The 23,921-nt window shown below is 41.1% G+C and overlaps 1 protein-coding gene across 2 annotated transcripts in view; it reads left to right on the plus strand.

Annotated features, from left to right (window-relative positions):
* LOC118400205 (cGMP-dependent protein kinase 1-like) overlaps positions 1 to 23,921 on the plus strand; it is a 172,856-nt gene that overhangs the window by 132,739 nt on the left and 16,196 nt on the right. For both annotated transcript variants that reach the window (XM_035796846.2, XM_035796837.2), the window contains exons 5-7: positions 5,920 to 5,983; positions 15,375 to 15,452; positions 16,428 to 16,522. In XM_035796846.2, coding sequence (XP_035652739.1) covers positions 5,920 to 5,983; positions 15,375 to 15,452; positions 16,428 to 16,522 — 237 coding nt within the window. The remainder of the gene's footprint in view (positions 1 to 5,919; positions 5,984 to 15,374; positions 15,453 to 16,427; positions 16,523 to 23,921) is intronic.

Genomic DNA, 23,921 nt, shown 5'->3' on the forward strand with positions numbered 1-23,921 from the left:
CCTACCCCCACCTCTGAAGCGTCCACCTCTACTACGAACTGACGCGAGGGATCGGGAGCTATGAGGATGGGAGCCGAAACAAAGCGGCTCTTGAGTTTGGCGAATGCAGCCTCGGCTGTATCGGACCACCTGAACGGCACTCTGGGGGAGGTTAAGGCGGTAAGAGGAGCGACTATCTGACTAAAGTTGCGAACGAAACGCCGGTAGAAATTGGCGAATCCCAGAAACCTCTGTAGGGCCTTACGGGAATCTGGGCTTGGCCAATCCACCACAGCCTTAACCTTGTCAGGATCCATGCGAATACCTTCAGTCGAGACGATGTAACCTAGGAATGGAACGGATTGTGCATGAAAAATGCATTTCTCCGTCTTGACAAAAAGTCCATTCTCCAACAACCTCTGAAGCACTCGTCTGACGTGCTGAACGTGTTCCTGGAGAGAAGAAGAAAAATCAGTATGTCATCCAGGTAAACATATATGAACTGATCAATCATATCTCTCAGCACGTCATTGACGAGTGCCTGGAAAACCGCTGGGGAGTTGGATAGCCCAAAAGGCATGACCAAATATTCGAAGTGCCCTCTGGGGGTGTTAAACGCGCTCTTCCATTCGTCCCCCCTTATGCGAACCAAATGATATGCATTACGTAAATCCAACTTAGTGAACACGGATGCTCCCTGTAACCTTTCAAAGGCTGAGGACATCAACGGTAAGGGATAGGTATTCTTCACTGTGATGTTATTCAACCCACGGTAATCAACGCAAGGACGCAGAGATCCGTCCTTCTTTCCCACAAAGAAGAACCCCGCCCCGCTGGAGAAGAGGAAGGACGAATGAATCCAGATGCCAGAGAATCAGAGATGTATCTCTCCATAGCCTCCCTCTCAGGAACAGAGAGTGAATATAACTTGCCTTTAGGCGGAGACTCACCTGGCAATAATTCTATTGCACAGTCATAGGGACGATGCGGAGGAAGAGAAGCAGCACGGGACTTACTGAACACCTCCTTCAGGTCGAGGTATTCAACGGGCACGTTAGACAAATCCACTGCCTCCTCTAGAAACACAGAATCAGACACAGACGAACAGGCAGACACTAAACAGGACTCAAGACACTTGTTACTCCACATGGATATAGAGTTATGACCCCAGTCAACTCTGGGGTTGTGTTGGGTGAGCCAAGGGTGGCCGAGAACTAATGGTGCAAGGGGTGAGTCCATGAGTAGAAATGATAGTGTCTCAGTGTGATTGCCAGAAGTGATGAGTGTGATAGGTTCAGTGGTGTGAGAAATGTTGGGGAGTTCTTGACCATTGAGAGCGTTGACGGATATCTTGTGCGTGAGTGAGGTGATAGGAATCTGGAGTTTGTGAGCGAGCTTGAAGTCCATGAAATTACCCTCTGCTCCTGAGTCCAGTAAGGCTTGGGTGTCGTGCGTGTGGGTGGCCCATCTTAGTCTTACCGGGAGGAGAGTAGATGATGAGGTCTTCTCTGTGGTGACACCACCCGATAGTAGCCTCATGTTTACTACCGGGCCTGATCTTTTACCGGGCAGGAGTGGATAAAGTGGCCCGCTCTACCACAGTAGAGACAGAGTCCTTGGGATCTCCGCCTCTCCCTCTCTTCCCGGGAGAGGCGAGCTCTCCCCAGCTGCATGGGTTCGTGAGCGGAGGCTGAACTGGCCGTGTTCCCGCCGCTGGCATGCCCGCCCTCCGTGTCGTTATACGGTCTGTTAGGGCATGCTCGGCGGCCAATACGACTCAGACGAGCGTCGACCCTCAAGGCTAGTTCCACTAGTCCATTTAAACTCCTGGGAAGGTCCAGAACATAAATCTCCTTCTGGATCCGGTCCTCCAGCCCATGCAGGAACATGTCCCACTGCGCCTCCTCGTTCCACTGACACTCTGCGGCCAGAGTGCGGAATTGGATGGAGTATTCCGATACTGAACGGTCTCCTTGGCGAAGGTCAGCGAGTAGTCTGGCCGCCTCCCTACCCGCCACGGCCCGATCGAAGACCCTTCTCATCTCCTCGGAGAGTGTCTGGAAAGACGTGCAGCATGGGTCCTGGTTCGCCCACACCGCCGTTCCCCAAAGAGCCGCTTTGCCTGATAGCAGTGTGAGTATGAATGCTACCTTAGACTGTTCACGGTTGAAGGTCCGTGGCTGCAACGAGAAATGCATGGAACATCTCGTAAGAAAGGCTCTGCAATAGTCAGGATCACCTGAATAACCCTCTGGTGTCGGTAGCCGTGGCTCTAGCTGGGAATCCGGCTCTGGCGGGGCGGGTTGAACAGCCGGTGTAGGTGGCGCAGCGGAACCCCTCAGATGTTGTAATTGTTGGATCAGCTGGGATACCTGCGTCGCAAGGGCTTGTACTGCCCGATCTGTGCTGGAGATGTTCTCCTCTTGTTGATCCATTCTCGTGATACTGCGGGAAATGAATTCGGTCAGACTCGTTGAACTCGCTGCATCCATGGTATGGTCAGATCGTTCTGTGACAATACAGAGGCGGATGCAAGATGCAAGCAACGATGGTTTAATGAATACAGTTTACAACAGCAACAGGACAGACAGACTGTACTCAGACGGAATCCGACCCAGGGACTAGGGCGCATCTTCCAATGATAGCGTGTTGAGAAATCCAGGGGAGTGTGTCCGGATGGGTAGGAAGGAGCACAGCAGATAATCCACACAAGGGCGGCGAGAGAAGAGCACAGACACACGACACAACCTCAGGGAAGTAACAACGATCTGACAACAAGAAACACTGGTTACAGAACATATAAAGGGAAGATAAGTGGTTCCAGCTGGCGCAGACAATCAGGCCGAGATTGGGAACCACGCCCACACAAACACGGGAGAGAGAGAGAGAGAGAGAGAGAGAGAGAGAGAGAGAGAGAGAGAGAGAGAGAAAGAGAAAGAGAGGCAGTGGATTCATGAACCGTGACAAGTTCACTCTATGGATTTTAGATCCCAAGAAGCTCTGCTTGTAGACAGTTCAGCTAATAAAATATTATTAAAGAGCAGTCAGATTACGGTAAACCAACTGTCTCTATGAGTCAACCTTTATGCATTTGTTTTATCTGCAATGAAATTAGACATTCGTCCTCCCTGTACATAGAAGAGGGATATTAATTTAAAACTTCTGCGAGGAGAGGGATAGAAAGTGGGGGAGTATGTGTGCCTCTGTGTGTCTTATCTGGAAGGTATTTTTCTTAGCTCTGTTTAATTACACTCTGGAGCTCAGGAGAAACCGAGACCCCAGCCAATCCCCCTGCTTTCATGAGTTGTGTTGCCTGCAAAGTGTCACTTGGATGGCAAGAGAGCTATTGCTGATCCCCTAACTCAACAGGAACAGCGTTTAGATAGCTGTAGGCGCCTGGACTATCAGAGTTGAGATAGCTAAGAATGTGAAATGATTGATCATGTTAAAGTTTTTTTAGATAGACTGCAGTGGTGTGTAGCTCTGGGCCTGGTTTCCCATAAGCATCTAAAGGCTAAGTTCAACATTAAATCCTTTGTGGGAGCATCATTAAATATCTGAGCTGTTTCCCAAAACCATTGTTACTAAAGTTGCACTTGAAAACGTTCGTAATTTAAATAGATTACTTCTGTCCCCGAAAATAGCGTACTACAGATGTAGGATCTTAGTTTGGGCCAGTTTGCTACAGCAGGAAAATAATCCTCCAGCAACAGGAAATATGAAATTATTATGTGGAATATACTTAATGGACATTTTTTTTGGCGGGGAAGGATATACTTCTTTTGTTTGTGCAAGTCAAGTCTGACATTTAAGGTGGAATTACAGACTTTAGAAGCCTTTTTAGAACCCTTGAATAAATTTCAAGTTTGCATTTCCTGCTGTCTTAGCGACAAAAAGTTATCAAATTAAGATCCGACATCTGTAAATTACATACAGCATGTGCACCACGACATTGCTCTCTCTCTCACTCTGATGTGTGTGCATCTTGTTAGCTGTCACTCAAATGGTAAGGGGCTGAAGCTCATTGGCTGGAACTCAAATTGCAAGGGGGCTGGCCCAGCACAGCTTCCAGAAAAACAGTTGCTTTCAAACTAGGGATTTTGTCACTATTTGAGGTAAGACAGTAATTCTGCTAATAGATTATATGCATGTATGACCTACACATTGACATATCCAGCCCAAAGTGGGAGGTTTTAACAATTCTTAGTAGTCGCCAAAGTTCCAGAGTATATCTTTAACAACTGACTCACAGAACAGCTAAATGAGTCTTGAGATAATTTTTCCCCTTCCACATCACTTAACACACAGACGATCTCTGCTAAACTTAATATCAAAATGTGTATCAGTCTCTCTGAAACTGCAGAACAATGTTTGCAATGTGCTAATAATTGTTACAAAGGAATAAAAGATGTTTCAAATTAAACCTGAGATCACAGCATATAAATTCAGTACCGGCAACATCCCAGTAAGCAAAATAGATATAAAATAGATATTTTCCAGACGTTGAAATCAGGTTCATTTTCGGTTCTGAATTAAAGTTGAAGAGACATAATTCACCGATGATAAACATATACGTATTGTTTTGGTAATTGATTCTATGGCCAAAATTCAACCACACATAAATTCTCAATTAAGCATTAATATATTTTTTTATCTATTTAATATAGGAACGAGGAGCCAGCTGAAGATTGCAGCATATGCTATGTATTATTACTCCAATCTGTCACAAAAGCAACTTGTGTTAGCTTTTTCAAAAGCCTTCAAACTAGCAGCGATGATATTCAAAATAGTCAAATTATCATGACTCTGGATATGACCCAGATGCAGACACAGGAGGAAGATAGTTTGGTTCTCAGAATATTTATTATAACAAAGGGGAAGGCAAAGGGCGGGTCGAGGGCAGGTAGAGGTTCGTAATCCAAGGCCGAGTCAATCAGGGACAGAATGGCAGGCAGGCAGGCTCAGGACAGGCAGAAATGTCAGAACCGGGAAGACTAGAAAACAAAAACTTGGGAACAGGAGAACAGGAGAGATTGATTACACCTGGGTAACCCAGATATCCATCCAATAAATTACCTTAATTTATCAATTAAGGGCCAGGAGGAGTGAAAATCAGCAGCACTCAAGATCAGACGGTTCACATTCACATCTAAGAAGACTGGAGGCTAAGCTATGCACATGTACATCTTCACATACACACCATCCTATTCCACTGTAACAGTTCTTAACCTAACATGCAAAGAACATGATAGAATTAAACATTTTATTACAACCCAATTAAGTTGTTAGATACAGAACTATCCATAACACATGCTTTTTGTTTGTGCTGACTGTTTCATGGCTCGGTCACGTTTTCCATAGTAGTGAACCATCTGACCAGATATTTTCTTGCCGGGATCCATGTAGGAAAGTCTGCACCATGAGTCAGTGCTGAGGCGATATGGTTCAGATTACTGTAATAAAGCATGGGAAATGAGAGGGATGGGGAGATGGAGAAACAGAGAGATGATATGGGGAGATAAAGGCCTTTGTTCCAATGCCTGGGTTATTTGCTTTCTCCTCTGATAAGCATTGGTCCATTTTCTTCGGTCCATGTCGATAACGAGCAAATAGGATTCAGAGGACTGCCAGGAAACACACAGAACAAACATCCTTTTCAACGTCAGTCAGCGTGTGTGTGCATGTATATACTGTACATACAGGATTACAGTGTATTTCTAAAGTTTATTTCTGGAATATACATTATCCAAAATGATGTAAACTGTGAGAGCGGGATGAACAGAAACTCTATTCAGGTTAACCTATCGACTGTGTAGTTGCCGATATATCATTACGTTCCGATCAATGTGTCTATTAGCGGCAACACCCTGTAATATGCAATACAGTATGAATCTCTATTCTTCCTTCTACACTGACTTTCTGACTATTTTCTTCCTGCAGCGTTCCGACGTTCCATGAACTTCCGGAGGAGATTCTAAGCAAGCTAGCTGATGTCCTTGAAGAGGTAGGACCTCTGTTGAAAGACTGTGACGCACAACAAAGGTGTTTTCCAAGGCTACACATTTCTATGGATGCAACAGTGTGTTACTTGAACGGAGAATAAATAACTATAGTTGGGGATGATGTTCTCACTATGCTGGAGGCAGGTTTGAGAGTTCTGAACAACTAGGTATTCTGGATGCGTTATATGGTGTTGATATACTGCATGCGATAAAATGTACTTTACTGTCTATGTACATGGAAAATCCTTCTGTGATGTCAACATACAAATACCAAACACAATACAATATATTACATGCAGTACGGAAAACTGGAATGTTAGTACACAAGTCACAAATGTACATTTCCACATATTCAGTCTCTGCAGCCTATTGTCCGACCATGTATTGGGCCTGCATCTGTCCTATGTCCCACTGTTCAGCAGCCCGATGGCTGATGTAATGAAACTTGCCTTGCTTCCATCCTTACTGAACAATCTCCTTCCAGAGGGCAGCAGCTGAAAACATTGGGCAAGATTGTGTGTGGGGTCGTTTGGCCTTTTCCCTTGCTTGTTTATCATAGAGGCTCAGAAGCCCTCTGCACTGCAGCCCGCAGAGTTTGGACCCCAGGTTCACAGTCCGCCTGAGGATATCCTTAGTATCCTTATTAGCCACTGACAGCCCACAGTAGCAGACCAGGAAACAGAAAGTCAGCACACTCTCTACATGTCAGGTGTAGTAGCTGGAGAGTATCTGGGTGTTGACATTCAGTTGTCTCAGTCTGTGCAGGAGGTCGAGTCTTTGTTGGCATATTTTATTGATGTTATGAGTGTTGTCATTAAAAGAGAGTGTGCTGTCCATAATGGTTCCCAGGTACTTAAAACTCACCACTCTCTATGGCTGTTCACCCCCCCAGGACTAGGTGGCTCACTGGGTCTGCCTTCCTCCAGAAATCAATGAGCAGATATTTTGTTTTGTTGATGTTGAGTATGAGGTAGATGTTATTGCACCAGTTATGAACCCTGTTTACTTCTGTTTGAAAATGCAGTGTGTTAGGTCCTCCAGAGTGGCGCAGAGGTCACTGCATTGCAGTGCTTTAGGTGTCAATACAGACCCGGGTTCGATCCCAGGCTGTGTCACAGCTGGCCGTTACCGGGAGACCCATGAGGCGGCACACAATTGGACCAGCATCATCTGTGTTAGGGGAGGGTTTGGGATTTCCTTGTCCCATCGCGCTCTAGCAACTCCTTGTGGCAGGCCGGGCGCCTGCAAGCTGACACAGTGGTGCGGCTGGCTTATGGGTTAAGAGAGCAGTGTGTCAAAAAGCAGTGCGGCTTGGCAGGGTTGTGTTTCGGAGGACGCATGACTCTCGGCCTTCGCCTCTCTGTAGGGGGGAGAAAAAAGGGGTAAAAGTACACCCGAAATATATGTCCCATCCACCTGCCTAGTGCTCTCTTTGTGTGTCCGTGAGTCAAAGTCTGATTAAACTTCTTGATGCACTCATCCCGTTACCGGGATCATTTTCGTCAACATCCGCTGAATTGCAGAGCGAAATCAAATTAAATTACAAAAAAATATTTAATTTTCATGACGGATAGGGACAATTAATCCACCTGGCGTGTCAGATTTCAAAAATGCTTTTCGGCGAAAGCATAACAAGCGTTTATGTAAGGGCATTACAAACAGCTAGCAGCCAAGTAGATTGGTCACGAAAGTCAGAAAAGCAATAAAATGAATCGCTTACCTATGATGATCTTCGGATGTTTGCACTCACGAGACTCCCAGTTACACAATAAATGTTCCTTTTGTTCCATAAAGATTACTTTTATATCCAAAATACATCCATTTGGTTGGCGCGTTATGTTCAGAAATCCACAGACGAAAATTCGATATAGTATCCGTAAAGTTCGTAGAAACATGTAAAACGTTTTTAATAATCAATCCTCAGGTTGTTTTTACAATATATAATCGATAATATTTCAACCGGGACTGTAGCTCCTTCAATAGGAGAGAGAGAGAAAATGTCTGCTCCAAGCTGTTGCGCATGCAAAACGCTGCTGACACCCAGCCATCCAATGACTCGATGTGATCTGTCTCGCTCATTTTTCAAAATAAAAGCCAGAAACTTTGTCTAAAGACTGTTCACGCCATGGGAAAGCCATGGGAAAGGGAATCTGGTTGATATCCCTTTAAATGGAGCGAAGGCAGGCAATGGAACAGAGACCTTTCAGGAAAAACAGTACATCCGGGTTGGATTTTCCTCAGGTTTTTGCCTGCAATATGAGTTCTGTTATACTCACAGACAATATTTTGACCGTTTTGGAAACTTGTGTTTTCTATCATAATCTGACAATTATATGCATATTCTAGATTCTGGGCCTGAGAAATATGCAGTTTTATTTGGGTATGTTTTTCATCCAAACATCAAAATACTGCCCCCTACACTCAACAGGTTAAGTACATTATTCAGTTGTACATGTCTACCTCGGTAACCTCATTGCTGCTATCCCTGTATTTCAGTTGCATGCCTCCTTGCACTTTCAATTTGCCCATTTCTACTTGCCATCTGCCTTCATTGCACATGTATACATCCCAATGAATATTAACATTGTACATTGTTTTAACATTGTCTTAATTGTTTCTCTGGTAAAAAAAAAATTACTCTTTTATATGCACTTCTGGTCTAATGCTAACTGCATTACGTTGCACTGTACTTGTACTTGTCCAATGAAGTTTAATTACTTTTAATCTAATCTAATAATGCAACAGCACATACAATTGAAATGGAATTCAAATTCTTGAAGGAGTCATTTAACCTCTAGCGACGAGCAATCCCGTATCCGGGAGCGTAATCATAGCCTCAAGCACATTACCATAACGCAACGTTTCCTATTCATGAAAATCGCAAATGAAATGAAATAAATATATTCAAACACAAGCTTAGCCTTTTGTTAACAACACTGTCATCTCAGATTTTCAAAATATGTGTTACAGCCAACGCTAGACAAGCATTTGTGTAAGTTTAGCATGGCATAATGCTATGATAGGCTGTGCTGGCAGCAGGCAACATTTTCACAAAAATAAGAAAAGCAACCAAATTAAATAATTTACCTTTGAAGAACTTCAGATGCTTTCAATCAGGAGACTCCCAGTTAGATAGAAAATGTTCCTTTTTTCCAAAAATAATATTTTTTTAGGCGAAAAACGTCACATTTGTTCATCCTGCTTGGCTGAGAAATCGACAGAAAAATACTTAACGCATTAGCATAACGCAACAAATGAAATGAAATAAATATATTGAAACACAAGCTTAGCCTTTTGTTAACAACACTGTCATCTCGGATTTTCAAAATATGCTTTTCAACCAAAGCTACACAAGCATTTGTGTAAGAGTATTGATAGCCTAGCATAGCATTAAGCCTAGCATTCAGCAGGCAACATTTTCACAAAAACAAGAAAACCATTCAAATAAAATAATTTACCTTTGAAGAACTTCGGATGTTTTCAATGAGGAGACTCAGTTAGATAGCAAGTGTTCATTTTTTCCAAAAATATTATTTGTGTAGGAAAAATCGCTCTGTTTTGTTCATCACTTTTGGCTAAGAAAAAAAAACGAAAATTCGTTCACTACAACGCCAAACTTTTTTCCAAATTAACTCCATAATATCGACAGAAACATGGCTAACGTTGTTTAGAATCATCCTCAAGGTGTTTTTCACATATCTATTCAATGATAAATCCTTCGTGGCAGTTGGGTTTCTCCTCAGTAGCAAACGGAAAAGTACTTGCAGCTGAGATTACGCAATAATTGCAACGGAGGACACCAAGCGACCAACTGGTAAATGTAGTCAATAGGGTCAATCTTGCAATGATATGCCTACAAATACGTCACAATGCTGCAGACACCTTGGGAAAAACGTGGAAAAGGTAAGCTGCCTCCTAGCTCCTCCACAGCCATATAAGGAGTCATTGCCATGAGGCGGTTTAAAAAAATGCGGCACTTCCTGATTGTATTTTTATCTGTTTTTTTTCTGTAACATCAGTTCTGTGGCAATCACAGACAATATCTTTGCAGTTTTGGAAACGTCAGAGTGTTTTCTTTCCAAAGCTGTCGATTATATGCATAGTCAAGCATCTTTTCATGACAAAATATCTTGTTTAAAACGGAAATGTTTTTCATCCAAAAATTCAAAGAGCGCCCCCTATATCGAATAAGTAAAATTCTTGAAGGATTCTCATTGTTCAAATACTTCAGATAATTACTTCTTCGTCAGAGTGATTTTTATACCTGTTCTCTGGCTTTATCTGTATTGCTCATATTATCACAAACAAATTACTAGGGTAGTGAATTGATGACAGCTTCAGTTGTAAGCTAGCAAGGACAGCAACCGGTATCTTCTTGCATTGTAATGTGTTCTAGCCTTTAATGGAGATTGTTTTGCAAACAGTAACTAACAGCTGCAACATTTCAACATGCCGTGTTGTGTTATTCAAGTGTGTTAACTTCTGTGCAGCATGAGTGGTGAGCTAACATGATGCAGCCCAGATTCCCAGTGAGTGAAGTGTTTCCTCAGGACAGGCTTGAGCTAGCAATGAGTATGTGGCGCAGGCATGTTGCGCTCGTGCTATAAGGGGACATCAGATGCGCTGATAGGCAGACTTGATCCTCTCTCAATCAGTAGACAACGCAAGACACATTTTATTGAAGTTCCGAAAGTTAAAAAAAACTAGTACTGAACCATTTTTCATGTTCTAGTAAAAAAACAAGTACCAAAGTGTTGGTATATATCGTGCAACGCTAGTTCATTTGAGCTATAATCTTTTGGTAACACTTTATTTGGATAGTCCATCTGTAGATGCTTTCGTAGCATTTCAACTAACTATCTACTAACCCTAGCTCTAACCTTAACCCTTATCCTAACCCTAAACTTAATCCTTACCTAAGCACTAACCCTAACCTTAACCCTTACCATAACCCTTATTCTAAACCTAACCCTAACTCCAAACGTAACCTTAGTAAGCAGTTGCTTATCAACAGATCATTTGTTGATAGTATGACCATCTGTAAAGCATCTGGGAGCAATCTTTTTTAGCATGCTATTCCTAGTAAAAAGACTTTAAAGTACTATCTGTACTTTACTTTTAGTTCACTACACTCCTAAAGAAAATAATGTACTTTTTACTCCATACATTTTACCTGACACCCCAAAAAACTTGTTACCTTTTGAGTACGTAGCGGGACCGAAAAATGGTCCAATTCTCCAGAACATCCCTGGTCATCTCTAATGCCTCTGATCTGGCGGAATCACTAAACACAAATTATTTGTTTGTAAATTATGTCTGAGTCTTGGAGTGTGCCGCTGGCTATCCATAAAACAATAATAATACAAAAATGGTGCCTTATGGTTTGCTTAATATAAGGAATTTTAAATTATTTATACTTTTACTTTTACAATTGATACTTAAGTACAGTGGGGCAAAAAAGTATTTTGTCAGCCACCAAGTTCTTCCACTTAAAAAGATGAGAGAGGCCTGTAATTCTCATCATAGGTACACTTCAACTATGACAGACAAAATGAGAAAAAAACATCCAGAAAATCACATTGTAGGATTTTTAATGAATTGTTTTGCCAATTATGGTGGAAAATAAGTATTTGGTCACCTACAAACAAGCAAGATTTCTGGCTCTCACAGACCTGTAACTTCTTCTTTAAGAGGCTCCGCTCGTTACCTGTATTAATAGCACCTGTTTTAACTTGTTATCAGTATAAAAGACACATGTCCACAACCTCAGACAGTCACACTATGGCCAAGACCAAAGAGCTGTCAAAGGACACCAGAAACAAAATTGTAGACCTGCACCAGGCTGGGAAGACTGAATCTGCAATAGGTAAGCAGCTTGGTTTGAAGAAATCAACAGTGGGAGCAATTATTAGGAAATGGAAGACATACAAGACCACTGATAATCTCCCTCGATCTGGGGCTCCACGCAAGATCTCACCCCGTGGGGTCAAAATAATCACAAGAACGGTGAGCAAAAATCCCAGAACGACACGGGGGGCCCTAGTGAATGACCTGCAGAGAGCTGGGACCAAAGTAACAAAGCTTACCATCAGTAACACACTACGCCGCCAGGGACTCAAATCCTGAAGTGCCAGACGTGTCCCCCTGCTTAAGCCAGTACATGTCCAGGCCCGTCTGAAGTTTGCTAGAGAGCATTTGAATGATCCAGAAGAAGATTGGGAGAATGTCATATGGTCAGATGAAACCAAAATATAACTTTTTGGTAAAAACTCAACTTGTCGTGTTTGGAGGACAAAGAATGCTGAGTTGCATCCAAAGAACACCATACCTACTGTGAAGCATGGGGGTGGAAACATCATGCTTTGGGGCTGTTTTTCTGCAAAGGGACCAGGACGACTGAAAGAATGAATGGGGCCATGTATCGTGAGATTTTGAGTGGAAACCTTCTTCCATCAGCAAGGGCATTGCAGATGAAACGTGGCTGGGTCTTTCAGCATGACAATGATCCCAAACACACTGTCCGGGCAACGAAGGAGTTGCTTCGTAAGAAGCATTTCAAGGTCCTGGAGTGGCCTAGCCAGTCTCCAGATCTCAACCCCATAGAAAATCTTTGGAGGGAGATGAAAGTCCGTGTTGCCCAGCAACAGCCCCAAAACATCACTGCTCTAGAGGAGATCTGCAAGGAGGAATGGGCCAAAATACCAGCAACAGTGTGTGAAAACCTTGTGAAGAATTACAGAAAACGTTTGACTTCTGTCATTGCCAACAAATGGTATATAACAAAGTATTGAGATAAACTTTTGTTATTGACCAAATACTTATTTTCCACCATAATTTGCAAATAAATTCATAAAAAATCCTACAATGTGATTTTCTGGATTTGTTTTCTAATTTTGTCTGTCATAGTTGAAGTGTACCTATGATGAAAATTACAGGCCTGACATATTTTTAAGTGGTAGAACTTGCACAATTGTTGGCTGACTAAATACATTTTTGCCCCACTGTATGTTTTAGCAATTACATTTACTTTTGATGCTTAAGTATATTTACAGCCAAACACTTAAAACTTAAAAAATTACTGGGTGACTTTTCTATTAAGGTATCTTTACCTTTACTCAAGTATGACAATTGGGTACTTTTTCCACCACTTGCAATTTCTGTACAATTCCTGCCATGCTATAGAAAAGGGAGAATCATTCTGACTACAGTGGTAAAATAAAACAATGGGATAAAAAAGAACAGACCATCTGACCAACGTTTTGGGACATACACTGACTGTCAAACACAATAAAAAACAACGATAATATCATGTTAACAACATGTTTGTGAGCGCCCCTCTCTGTCATTCAATACTCTTTTGTGTTCACCATAGTACTGTCAATCAGGTGCTGTCATATTGATTTCTCTGTCTCTGTCTCTGTCTCTGTCTCTGTCTCTGTCTCTCTCATTCCACTCTGACTCCCTCATACAGATAACATACAGAGTCACTGCCATGGACTAAAGTACATAAAATAGTATAATTTCAAAGAGGAAATACACAGGGGTATTGTGTATTTTGTGACTGAGGAAAATGTCTCTATTTTCTTTTGTAAATCAAAACAAATCAAATTGTATTAGTCACATGCGCCAAATACAACAGTGAAATGTTTACTTACAAGCCCCTAACCAACAACATAGTTAAAAAATATGAATAAGAATAAGAAATAAAAGTAACAAGTAGTTATCCTTTCAGTCTCTTGAGGGGGAATAGGTTTTGTCATGCCCTCTTCACGACTGTCTTGGTGTGCTTGGACCATGTTTGTATGTTGGTGATGTGGACACCAAGGAACTTGAAGCTCTCAACCTGCTCCACGACAGCCCTGTCAAAGAGAATGGGGGCGTGCTCGGTCCTCCGTTTCCTGTAGTCCACAATTATCTCCTTTGTCTTGATTACATTGAGGGAGAGGTTGTTGTCCTGGCACCACACGGCCAGGTCTTTGACGTACTCCCTATAGGCTGTTTAGTCGTTGTCGGTGATCAGGCCTACCACTGTTGTGTCATCTGCAAACTTAATGATGGTGTTGGAGTCGTGCCTGGCTGTGTGTGAACAGGGAGCACAGGAGGGGACTGAGCATGTAGGAGGGGACTGAGCACGCACCCCTGAGGGGCTCCTGTGTTGAGGATCATGGTGGTATTTGTTGTTATCTACTCTTACCACCTGAGGGAGGCACGTCAGGAAGTCCAGGATCCATTTGCAGAGGGAGGTGTTTAGTCCCAGGGTCCTTAGCTTACTGATGAGCTTTAAGGGCACTATGGTGTTGAACGCTGAGCTGTAGTAAATTAATAGCATTCTAACACAAGTGTTCCTTTTGTCCTGGTGGGAAAGAGCAGTGTGGAGTGCAATACAGATTGCATCATCTGTGGATATGTTAGGGCGGAATGCAAATTAGAGTGGGTCTAGGGTTTCTTGGATAATGGTGTTGATGTGAGCCATGACCAGCATTTCAAAGCACTTCATGGCTACAGACGTGAGTGCTATGGGTCAGTAGATATTTAGGCAAGGAATCAAGATGCAAGGAATTTTGCAGGTTCTTCCAACATTAGGGGGCACTAAAACTAAAGGAGGATTTACTTAAATTGGTTGAGACCAGAGGGACTTCAAGAGTTAGCCAACCCTGCGAGCGGGTATGGTTGCTCATTCTTTTATACTTTATCAACGAAGTTAGGTAAGTTGGAAGCTTGTGTAGTAGAGCTTTGTACACAAAAAGGGAGTAATGAAGTGATCTATGGAACTTCAATAAGGACCAGCCAACCTTTTGATGCAGTAATGAGTATTAAAACTGTCACCTGTGATATAGCGAAGGACGCTATAATAGACAGCATCTAAAGTTTTAAGAATAGTGGCTGCTGCTGGTAAATGATGTCACCATAGTCAAGGACTTGCAGGAATTTTGAATGTACAATCTGCTTCCTGCTATTTCTAAGAAAGAAGCCCTCTTTACATTTTTGCTTTTTAACTAGCGCATCCGTATGTTTCTTAATAAACATAAAATCTTTGTCAATCCAGTTGCCCAGATATTTATAGGCGGGAACCCGATCGATGGGAGAACCATCCATTTAATAAATGTATAGTCCATCTGAAACATTTTGGTGAGAATTAGAGAACAATGTATTTAGTGTTGCCCGCAAGTACAATTTTTAAACCAACCTAGGCTTTCTATAAGGCAACAAGATCAGATTGAAGCTCTAACATAACTAAGATCCAATCCAGAGGAAAAACATTTTCATCAAGGCCAGGTGTCAAAGTGTCTCACCCATGGGGCGATAGGATGTATTAGACAGAGGGAGTTGAGAGAGGTGTTTCGGTGACTCATCCTTCTCATCTCTCTTCCCCGCTCTCCTCTTTCATTACAGACACACTATGAGAATGGAGAGTACATCATCAGACAGGGAGCCACAGGAGACACCTTCTTTATCATCAGTAAGGGAATGGTGAGACCATCATCATCCTCATTGTTATCATTGTCATTATTATTAAGACATTATTATTTTTCGTCTTTAATGAAAAACATGGATTGTCACTGCTATGATCATCATCATCATTAACATAATTAGAAAGCAAATTATCAGACACCGCAATATTGATCAACCAGTCAGGTGTTGTGTGGTCTGGTGCAGTATTGAAAGTGGTTAGAGATGGTGGTAGAGATCCAGAGCTCTCAGCAAGACATGTCACTTTCTGTCCCAGTCAAGGAGCCAAATAAGGTCAACAACTCACCCTATTCAAATGATCAAGATGTACTGTATCTGTCTGTCTCTACTAGTAGAACAAATATCTCTCTCTCTCTCTCTCTCTCTCTCCCATTATCCCATTATCCTTCCCTGTCCACATTCATCTATCCTTCTCTCTCTCAATCCCTCTGTTTCTTTTCCTGGCTCTTCCTTTCCCTTTCTGTCCTCCAGATCATATTACAAGTTGAATTATCGCACTGTCCTTTAGATTTATTCAGAGTGATTATGTATTCCTGGAGGACGTGATGTCATACCTGAATACAACAGGCTAATGAATAAAGAGAGAAGCCTTAATTAAGCCAAACGACCTTCTTTATCTTTACTGCTGGACATCCATTGCTCAGTTGTCAGCTAGCTAATGACCTGGTCAGTGGCTCCTCACAGACCATAGCACCAAGATGTCCATATAAAATGTAGAAAGATTTAGCATGCACAGAGATGTCCATCACCCCCTGCTCTATATCAGCCTCACTCTGATGTTTAATAATGTACTGATTAGTGAGCCGTACAGTTACAGAAATGTACATTACAGAAGGGTTTTATGTACAGTGTAGCGCACGGCTTATCACTTTGATGGCTGAGATTGAGTCTGTCCCATAGGTTCCTTCCCTCAGAATGTGTGATTGCTCACTCCCCCTCATGGATTTAAACTGGTACCCACACCCCTGTGTCCAGGTGAATGTGACCAGGGAAGACAAGTCCAACGGGGATCCTGTCTACCTCCGCAGCATGGGGAAAGGAGACTGGTTTGGAGAGAAGGCCCTGCAGGGGTAAGACTGATAAACCCTCTACCCGCACCTCTCTCTCCCTCTCCTTGCCCTCCTCTCTTCTTTCTCTTTACCTCACTCCCTCTCTTTCCTTAATCTATCTTTCTTTCTCTCTCTACCTCTACCCTCTGTCGCTCCCTTTCAATCTCTTTCCCTCTTCTTCTTTCTCCTTGATAGCTGCTCTGTGGTAATGAATGCTAAGAGATGCATTATTTCAGAATTGTGACTAGATAGCATGTTGTGTGCATTCTCCCCATTAACCACATGCATCTCATGGATCTCCCCCCTGACACAATGTTGGGTGCCTTGAGGACCAAATCTATTGGCACCCTTGAACTATTGGCACCCTCTGTTTTTTTCAGAATGTTCTGTTTTTTTTTTCTTTTCAAAACTAGTTGAATGGCATTTTTACTCTAGGCACGTGTATGTAACTTACCACAGGTAAGGTAAATGAGAATCATTGCCTCCAACCAAATTCATTTGAATTTTGAATATTGTTTTCTTGATCCTGTAGAGTTGTAAATCAAACAAATACATGTGTAAACACCAAAAGTGTTCAATTTAATCTTATTTTACAATAAATAAATTGTGAAATAGTGAAGTGGTGAATAGCAAAGAAAATTGCACCGACTCTTTTGCACAGCTTCTATGCACACTCACGGGACTCTACTCACACACTCAAACATCCTACACACACACACACACACACACACACACACACACACACACACACACACACACACACACACACACACACACACACACACACACACACACACACACACACACACACACACACACACACACATTACATGTGCTCACACATACAAAACTTTGCCTTATTGACAGCTTTGCACACTCTTGGAATTTTCTCAACCAGCTTCATGAAGTAGTCACCTGGATGCGTTTGAGCCAGTCATATGTGTTGTGACCAAGTCCATATTATGGCAAGAATAGCTCAAATAAGGAAAGAGAAATGACAATCCATCATTACTTTAAGACATGAAGATCAGTCAATCCATAAAATGTCAAGAACTTTACATTTTTCTTAAAGTGCAGTCACAAAAACCATCAAGCGCTATGAGGAAACAGGCTCTCATGAGGACCTCCACAGGAAATGAAGACCACAGGAAATGAAGACCCAGAGTTACCTCTGCTGCAGAGGATAAGTTCATTAGAGTTTACCAGCCTCAGAAATAGGCAATTAACTACACCTCTGATTGGAGCACAAATAAATGCTTAACAGAGTTCAGACACATGTCGACATCAACTGTTCAGAGGAGACTGTGTGAAACCACTACTAAAGGACACCATTAAGAAGAAGAGACTTGCTTGGACCAAGAAACATGAGCAATGGACATTAGACCGGTGGAAATCTGCCCTTTGGTCTGATGAGTCCAAATTTGAGATTTTTGGTCCCAACCGTCGTGTCTTTGTGAGACGCAGAGTAGGTGAACGGATGATCTCCACATGTGTGGTTCCCACCGTGAAGCATGGAGGAGGAGGAGTGATGGTGTGGGGGTGCTTAGCTGGTGACACTGTCTGTGATTTATTTAGAATTCAAGTCACACTTGACCAACATGGCTACCACAGCATTCTTCAGCGATATGCCATCCCATATGGTTTGCGTTTAGTGGGACTATCATTTGTTTTTCAACAGCACAATGACCCAAATCACACCTCCAGTCTTTGTAAGGGCTATTTGACCAAGAAGGAGAGTGCTGAGTGCTGCATCAGATGACCTGGCCTCCACAGTCACCCATCCTCAACCCAATTGAGATTTTTGGGATGAGTTGGATCACAGAGTGAAGGAAATGCAGCCAACAAGTGCTCAACATATGTGGGAACTCCTTCATGACTGTTGAAAAAGCATTCCAGGTGACTACCTCCTCAAGCTGGTTGTGAGAAGGTCAAGAGTGTGCAAAGCTGTCATCAAGTCAAAGGGTGGCTACTTTGAAGAATCTAAAATCTAAGCTATATTTTGATTGGTTTAATTCTTTTTTTTGGTTACCACATGATTCATATGTGTTATTTCATAGTTTTGAAGTCATCACTATTATTCTACAATGTATAAAATAGTCTAAATAAAGAAAAACCCAGGAATGAGTAGTTGTGTCCAAACTTTTGACTGGTATTGTATATTTGACCTTACTGCTATTAGCCCATACAAATGCATTGAATAGTAGACTCACTACATGGAACAACAGATAGTCCCCCCAAAAAATCTAAACAAAGTTTGTTCTGTAGTGTGTGTCCTATATCTCAGAGATATTAGAAAAATAGTGGTTGTTAATTTCTTTACTATCAAATTAGGAGAGACAAATTTATCACACAAATCAGAGTTATACTTTCTTGACATCAGCAACCGCTGAATAGCATAGTCAAATAATATTACTAAAAAATATTCAAATTCATGAAATCACAAGTGCAATATTGCAAAACACAGCTTAGCCTTTTGTTAATCCACATGTCGTCTCAGATTTTAAAATTATGCTCTCCCCCGAAAGCAATAAAAGCATTTGTGTAAGTTTATCGATAGCATAACATAACATTATGTACACTAAGCATTAAGTAGCTAGGTCACGAAAATCATAAAAGCAATCACATTTTTTTTTACCTTTGATGATCTTCAGATGTTTTCACTCACGAGACTCCCAGTTACTCATCAAATGTTCCTTTTGTTCCATAAAGATTATTTTTATACCCAAAATACCGACGTTTGTTTGTCGCGTTATGTTCAGAAATCCACAGGAAAGAGCGGTCACTACAATGCAGACGTATATTCCAAATAATATCCATAATGTCCACAGAAACATGTCAAACGTTTTTTATAATCAATCTTCAAGTTGTTTTTAAAATATGCAATCAATTATACATCAACCGTGTGTGTAGCTTTTTCAATAACAGCGGGAGAAACATTGGCCACTCTACTCAGTTGCGCAAAACTCACTCTGAGAGCCACCACCTATCCCATTACCCGATGTGATCCTTCAAGCTCATTTTTCAAAATAAAAGCCTGAAACTATGGCTAAAGACTGTTGACACCTTAGGGAAGCCATAGAAAAAAGGAATCATCTGGTTGATATCTCTTTAAATGGAGGATAGGCATGCATAGGAACAGAGAGGTTTCAAAATAAGAGGCACTTCCTGATTGGATTTTCCTCAGGCTTTCGCCTGCAATATCAGTTCTGTTATACTCACAGACAATATTTTTACAGTTTTGGAAACGTTAGAGTGTTTTCTATCCTAATCTGACAATTATATGCATATTCTAGTTTCTGGGGCTGAGAAATAGGCAGTTTCAAATGGGTACGTTTTTTAGCCAAAAACCAAAATACAGCCCCCTACATGCAAAAGGTTAAACTAAATATTTATTAACCTATTAATAAGGGAGCAGGTCACTACAGCACACACAGATAAAGTGAATTGATTGAGTGCTTTGTGATAATGATGGCTGGTTGACGAATCACCCTCAGATGCTTCGTTGAGAGCCCTGAGACAAAGGTAGAAAGGTCTTTTATATCTAAGATACACCCCCTTCAGTTTTCATGACAAAAAACAGATGTATGAAATGGGTCCCAAGGTTAAGATTTGTATGAAAGATACTTATAATTAACAGCAGACAGCATCTGCTGTAAAAACTGTTCTCATTGTGTAGAGACCAGGGTCTGGGCCCCGAATTCTTCTCTCCTTGGTACCTTATACAACAGACACATTAACTCATGCTATGGAATGCGGTCTCTTTAGGTTTATCACCCAGAGACATCATAAATCTTGTGTCCATGTTACATCTCGCAGAGGCCCATCCTCAGTAGAACATACACTGATGTGTGTTCTAACAACCCCTTATTATGTTGCATAAGACAACAATTTGATGCAATAACAGTATTATAACATAATCTTGTAGTTTCTCTCACATTCCCCGATTTTGAGAGTCCTCTCAAATTAAAGGGAAATCACCAATTTGTCTGGGGAGGTCATGATAAACAGTCACCTGCACAAGCCCATGAAGAAAAACAAAATATGCATATAGTTTATACGATTCAAGGCAATATCTTCATATGTCTTCCCATGTCTGGAAAGCCCTGCCATCAGACACACACAACTGTACAACCTATCACACCTTAAAACAAACATGAAGACATGGCTAGAGGCCAATCAGACTAGTGAAAATAATCCCTAGCTGTGTATTGCTACTTTCCATGTTTTGAGGTGTGGAAACACTTTGTTGCTTTTTGCATGCTATGTGTTGCTTTTTCTATGTTGCTCTGCGTGTGCTTACTGTTCATTGATAGTCTGCATTGTTATTGTAATTGTTTTTAATAACCTGACCAGGGATAACCTGATCAACGAGATTAGCAGTCAACGAGTTCATTGACTAGGAAACAGATCTTAACAGATCTTGCACTTTTTAATAAAAGCGGACTATGTTTTCTTATGCAACACATTTCAATTACTTTACTACATCACATTAACTCCACAATGATAAGTAGTTTGATGGATAACCTAGACTTTGTACCACCTTATAAGTTAGGTCGAGATTCCATCTTAATTCGCTCTAACTTTATGGAAAAAGTTTTATTCAATAAATATAGCAACTCCTCTCATACTGGGCCTTTAGGGCAGTTCTATTTCAAATATAGTGCCCGGGTGGAGAAAATCCAATAAGCGTTTTATAGTTACATCGTTAGGGTAAGTTAACCAAAAGTGGACACACTCCAATCAGTTTCTGAGACAATTGCCCAGACTTTGAAGACAGTTTAATAATGCTTAAACCTCATCTCTATCAAATGATCCATTAAGGGGACACACACAAAACCTACATACGTCTACGTATGGGTTGTTTAAGTTGCATCGCATCCCAGTATTACTTTATCAAATCTCTAGTAATCGATTATACACACATACAATTTATCATATTTCCATATCTTCACAGAATTCATATAGAACGTTAGAAATTCTTAGGTACTCACATCAACCAATTCATTGGCTCAGAAATCTCCCAGTGGAAAAAAACCTGGAAGGTTCCCAGACACTGCCTTGCTGGTCATAGGAAAAATGCTCTTCACATTCTCCCGACTTCCAGAAATTATAGACTTGCCTCTACTTTCTAAAATAGCATCCCTCTCTCAATACCACCCGGAGATATTATGTAATGGGCAGTGATGGATGGAATCCCAAAACAACATTTTATCAACACTTATTAACCAACTTATTACCACGCTCACACAGCTCTCATATCACATTCACACAGTACTGTTCCCAGAGACACTTAAAACCTCTTAGGGATAGCCAACTTTTTTTCAATTTTCGCCTAAATGACATACCCAAATCTAACTGCCTGTAGCTCAGGCCCTGAAGCAAGGATATGCATATTATTGGTACCATTTGAAAGGAAACACTTTGAAGGTTGTGGAAATGTGAATTGAATGTAGGAGAATATAACACAATAGATCTGGTTGAAGAAAATACAAAGAAAAAACAACCAGTCTCTTTCTACCACCATCTTTGAAATGCAAGAGAAAGGTCATCGTTCCAGCCATCACTCTGGTTTTAAGTGTCCACAAGATGGCAGCAGTGTATGTGCAAAATTTCAGATGGGTAACTTGAAGAATGACCGACCTACAAGACTTAGTGTGAAGTCCATTTGGACAAATTGTGAAGGAGACATTTGCATTCAAATTCAATTTTTCTGCAAGAATATCATCAAATCTGTATACTTGGACCTTGATTTTTTATATTATATTATAAGTTCAACATTTGCAAACAACCTGTGTTCATAACTTCATAACTCTGAATATCCTTATAATCATTGTCCAAAATGAAAATCATGCTGTCGTACAAGGTTAATACCTACATTTTACGACATAGCCAATGAGCTGGGCAACCATGTAAATATATTTGACAAAGATACAGCCTTTCAAGTGAATTACCGCCTACGTCATCGGCATGCCATGTAGGCATCGCTCTCTGACCAAATATGGTGTCATATAGGATATACTACAAATCCTAATGAAATAGTGAAGTCTTGTTACCGTCTAGGATCTCTGAGGAATAGATACGAACGTGATTTGACTCGTTCAAACAATGTTTAGGGTGAGTTTTTATTTTGCAATTGAACGAGTGGAAATACAAAATTGATCGTGCGTGCTATATGGACCTTTTAGGGAAATGAAAATAGCCTTTTGTTAACAACACTGTCATCTCAGATTTTCAAAATATGCTTTTGAACCATAGCTAAACAAGCATTTGTGTATGAGTATTGATAGCCTAGCATAGCATTAAGCCTAGCATTCAGCATGCAACATTTTCAAAAAAACAAGAAAATCATTCAAATAAAATAATTTACCTTTGAAGAACTTCAGATGTTTTCAATGAGGAGACTCTCAGTTAGATAGCAAATGTTCTGTTTTTTAAAAAAGATTATTTGTGTAGGACAATTCGCTCCGTTTTGTTCATCACGTTTGGCTACGAAAAAAACCTGTATCCAGGAGTGTAATTATCTCCGCAAGCTCATTAGCATAACGCAACGTTGAACTATTCATGAAAATCGCAAATGAAATGAAATAAATATATTAGCTCTCAAGCTTAGCCTTTTGTTAACAACACTGTCATCTTAGATTTTCAAAATATGCTTTTGAACCATAGCTAAACAAGCTTTTGTGTAAGAGTATTGATAGCTTAGCATAGCATTAAGCCTGGCATTCAGCATGCAACATTTTCACAAAAACAAGAAAAGCATTCAAATAAAATAATTTACCGTTGAAGAACTTCAGATGTTTTCAATGAGGAGACTCTCAGTTAGATAGCAAATATTCCGTTTTTCCCAAAAGATTATTTGTGTAGGAAAATCGCTCCGTTTTGTTCATCACGTTTGGGTAAGAAAAAAAACTAAAATTAAGTCATTACAACGTAAACTTTTTTCCAAATTAACTCCATAATATCGACAGAAACATGGCAAACATTGTTTAGAATCAATCCTCAAGGTGTTTTTCACATCTATCGATGATAAATCATTCATGGCAGTTTGGTTTCTCCTTTGAAGAAATGGACCTGGAGATTACGCAATAATTTTGACACAGGACACCGGGCGGACACCTGGTAAATGTAGTCTCTTATGGTCAATATTCCAATGATATGCCTACAAATACGTCACAATGCTGTAGACACCTTGGGGAAACGACAGAAAGTGCAGGCTCATTCCTGGCGCATTCACAGCCATATAAGGAGACATTGGAACACAGCGCCTTCAGAATCTGGGGCATTTCCTGTATGAAATGTAATCTTGGTTTCACCTGTAGCATTAGTTCTGGGGCACTCACAGATAATATCTTTGCAGTTTTGGAAACGTCAGAGTTTTTTCTTTCCAAAGCTGTCAATTACATGCATAGTCGAAGCATCT

Source organism: Oncorhynchus keta, chromosome 2, assembly GCF_023373465.1.
Source record: "Oncorhynchus keta strain PuntledgeMale-10-30-2019 chromosome 2, Oket_V2, whole genome shotgun sequence".
Classification (NCBI taxonomy): Eukaryota; Metazoa; Chordata; class Actinopteri; order Salmoniformes; family Salmonidae; genus Oncorhynchus; species Oncorhynchus keta.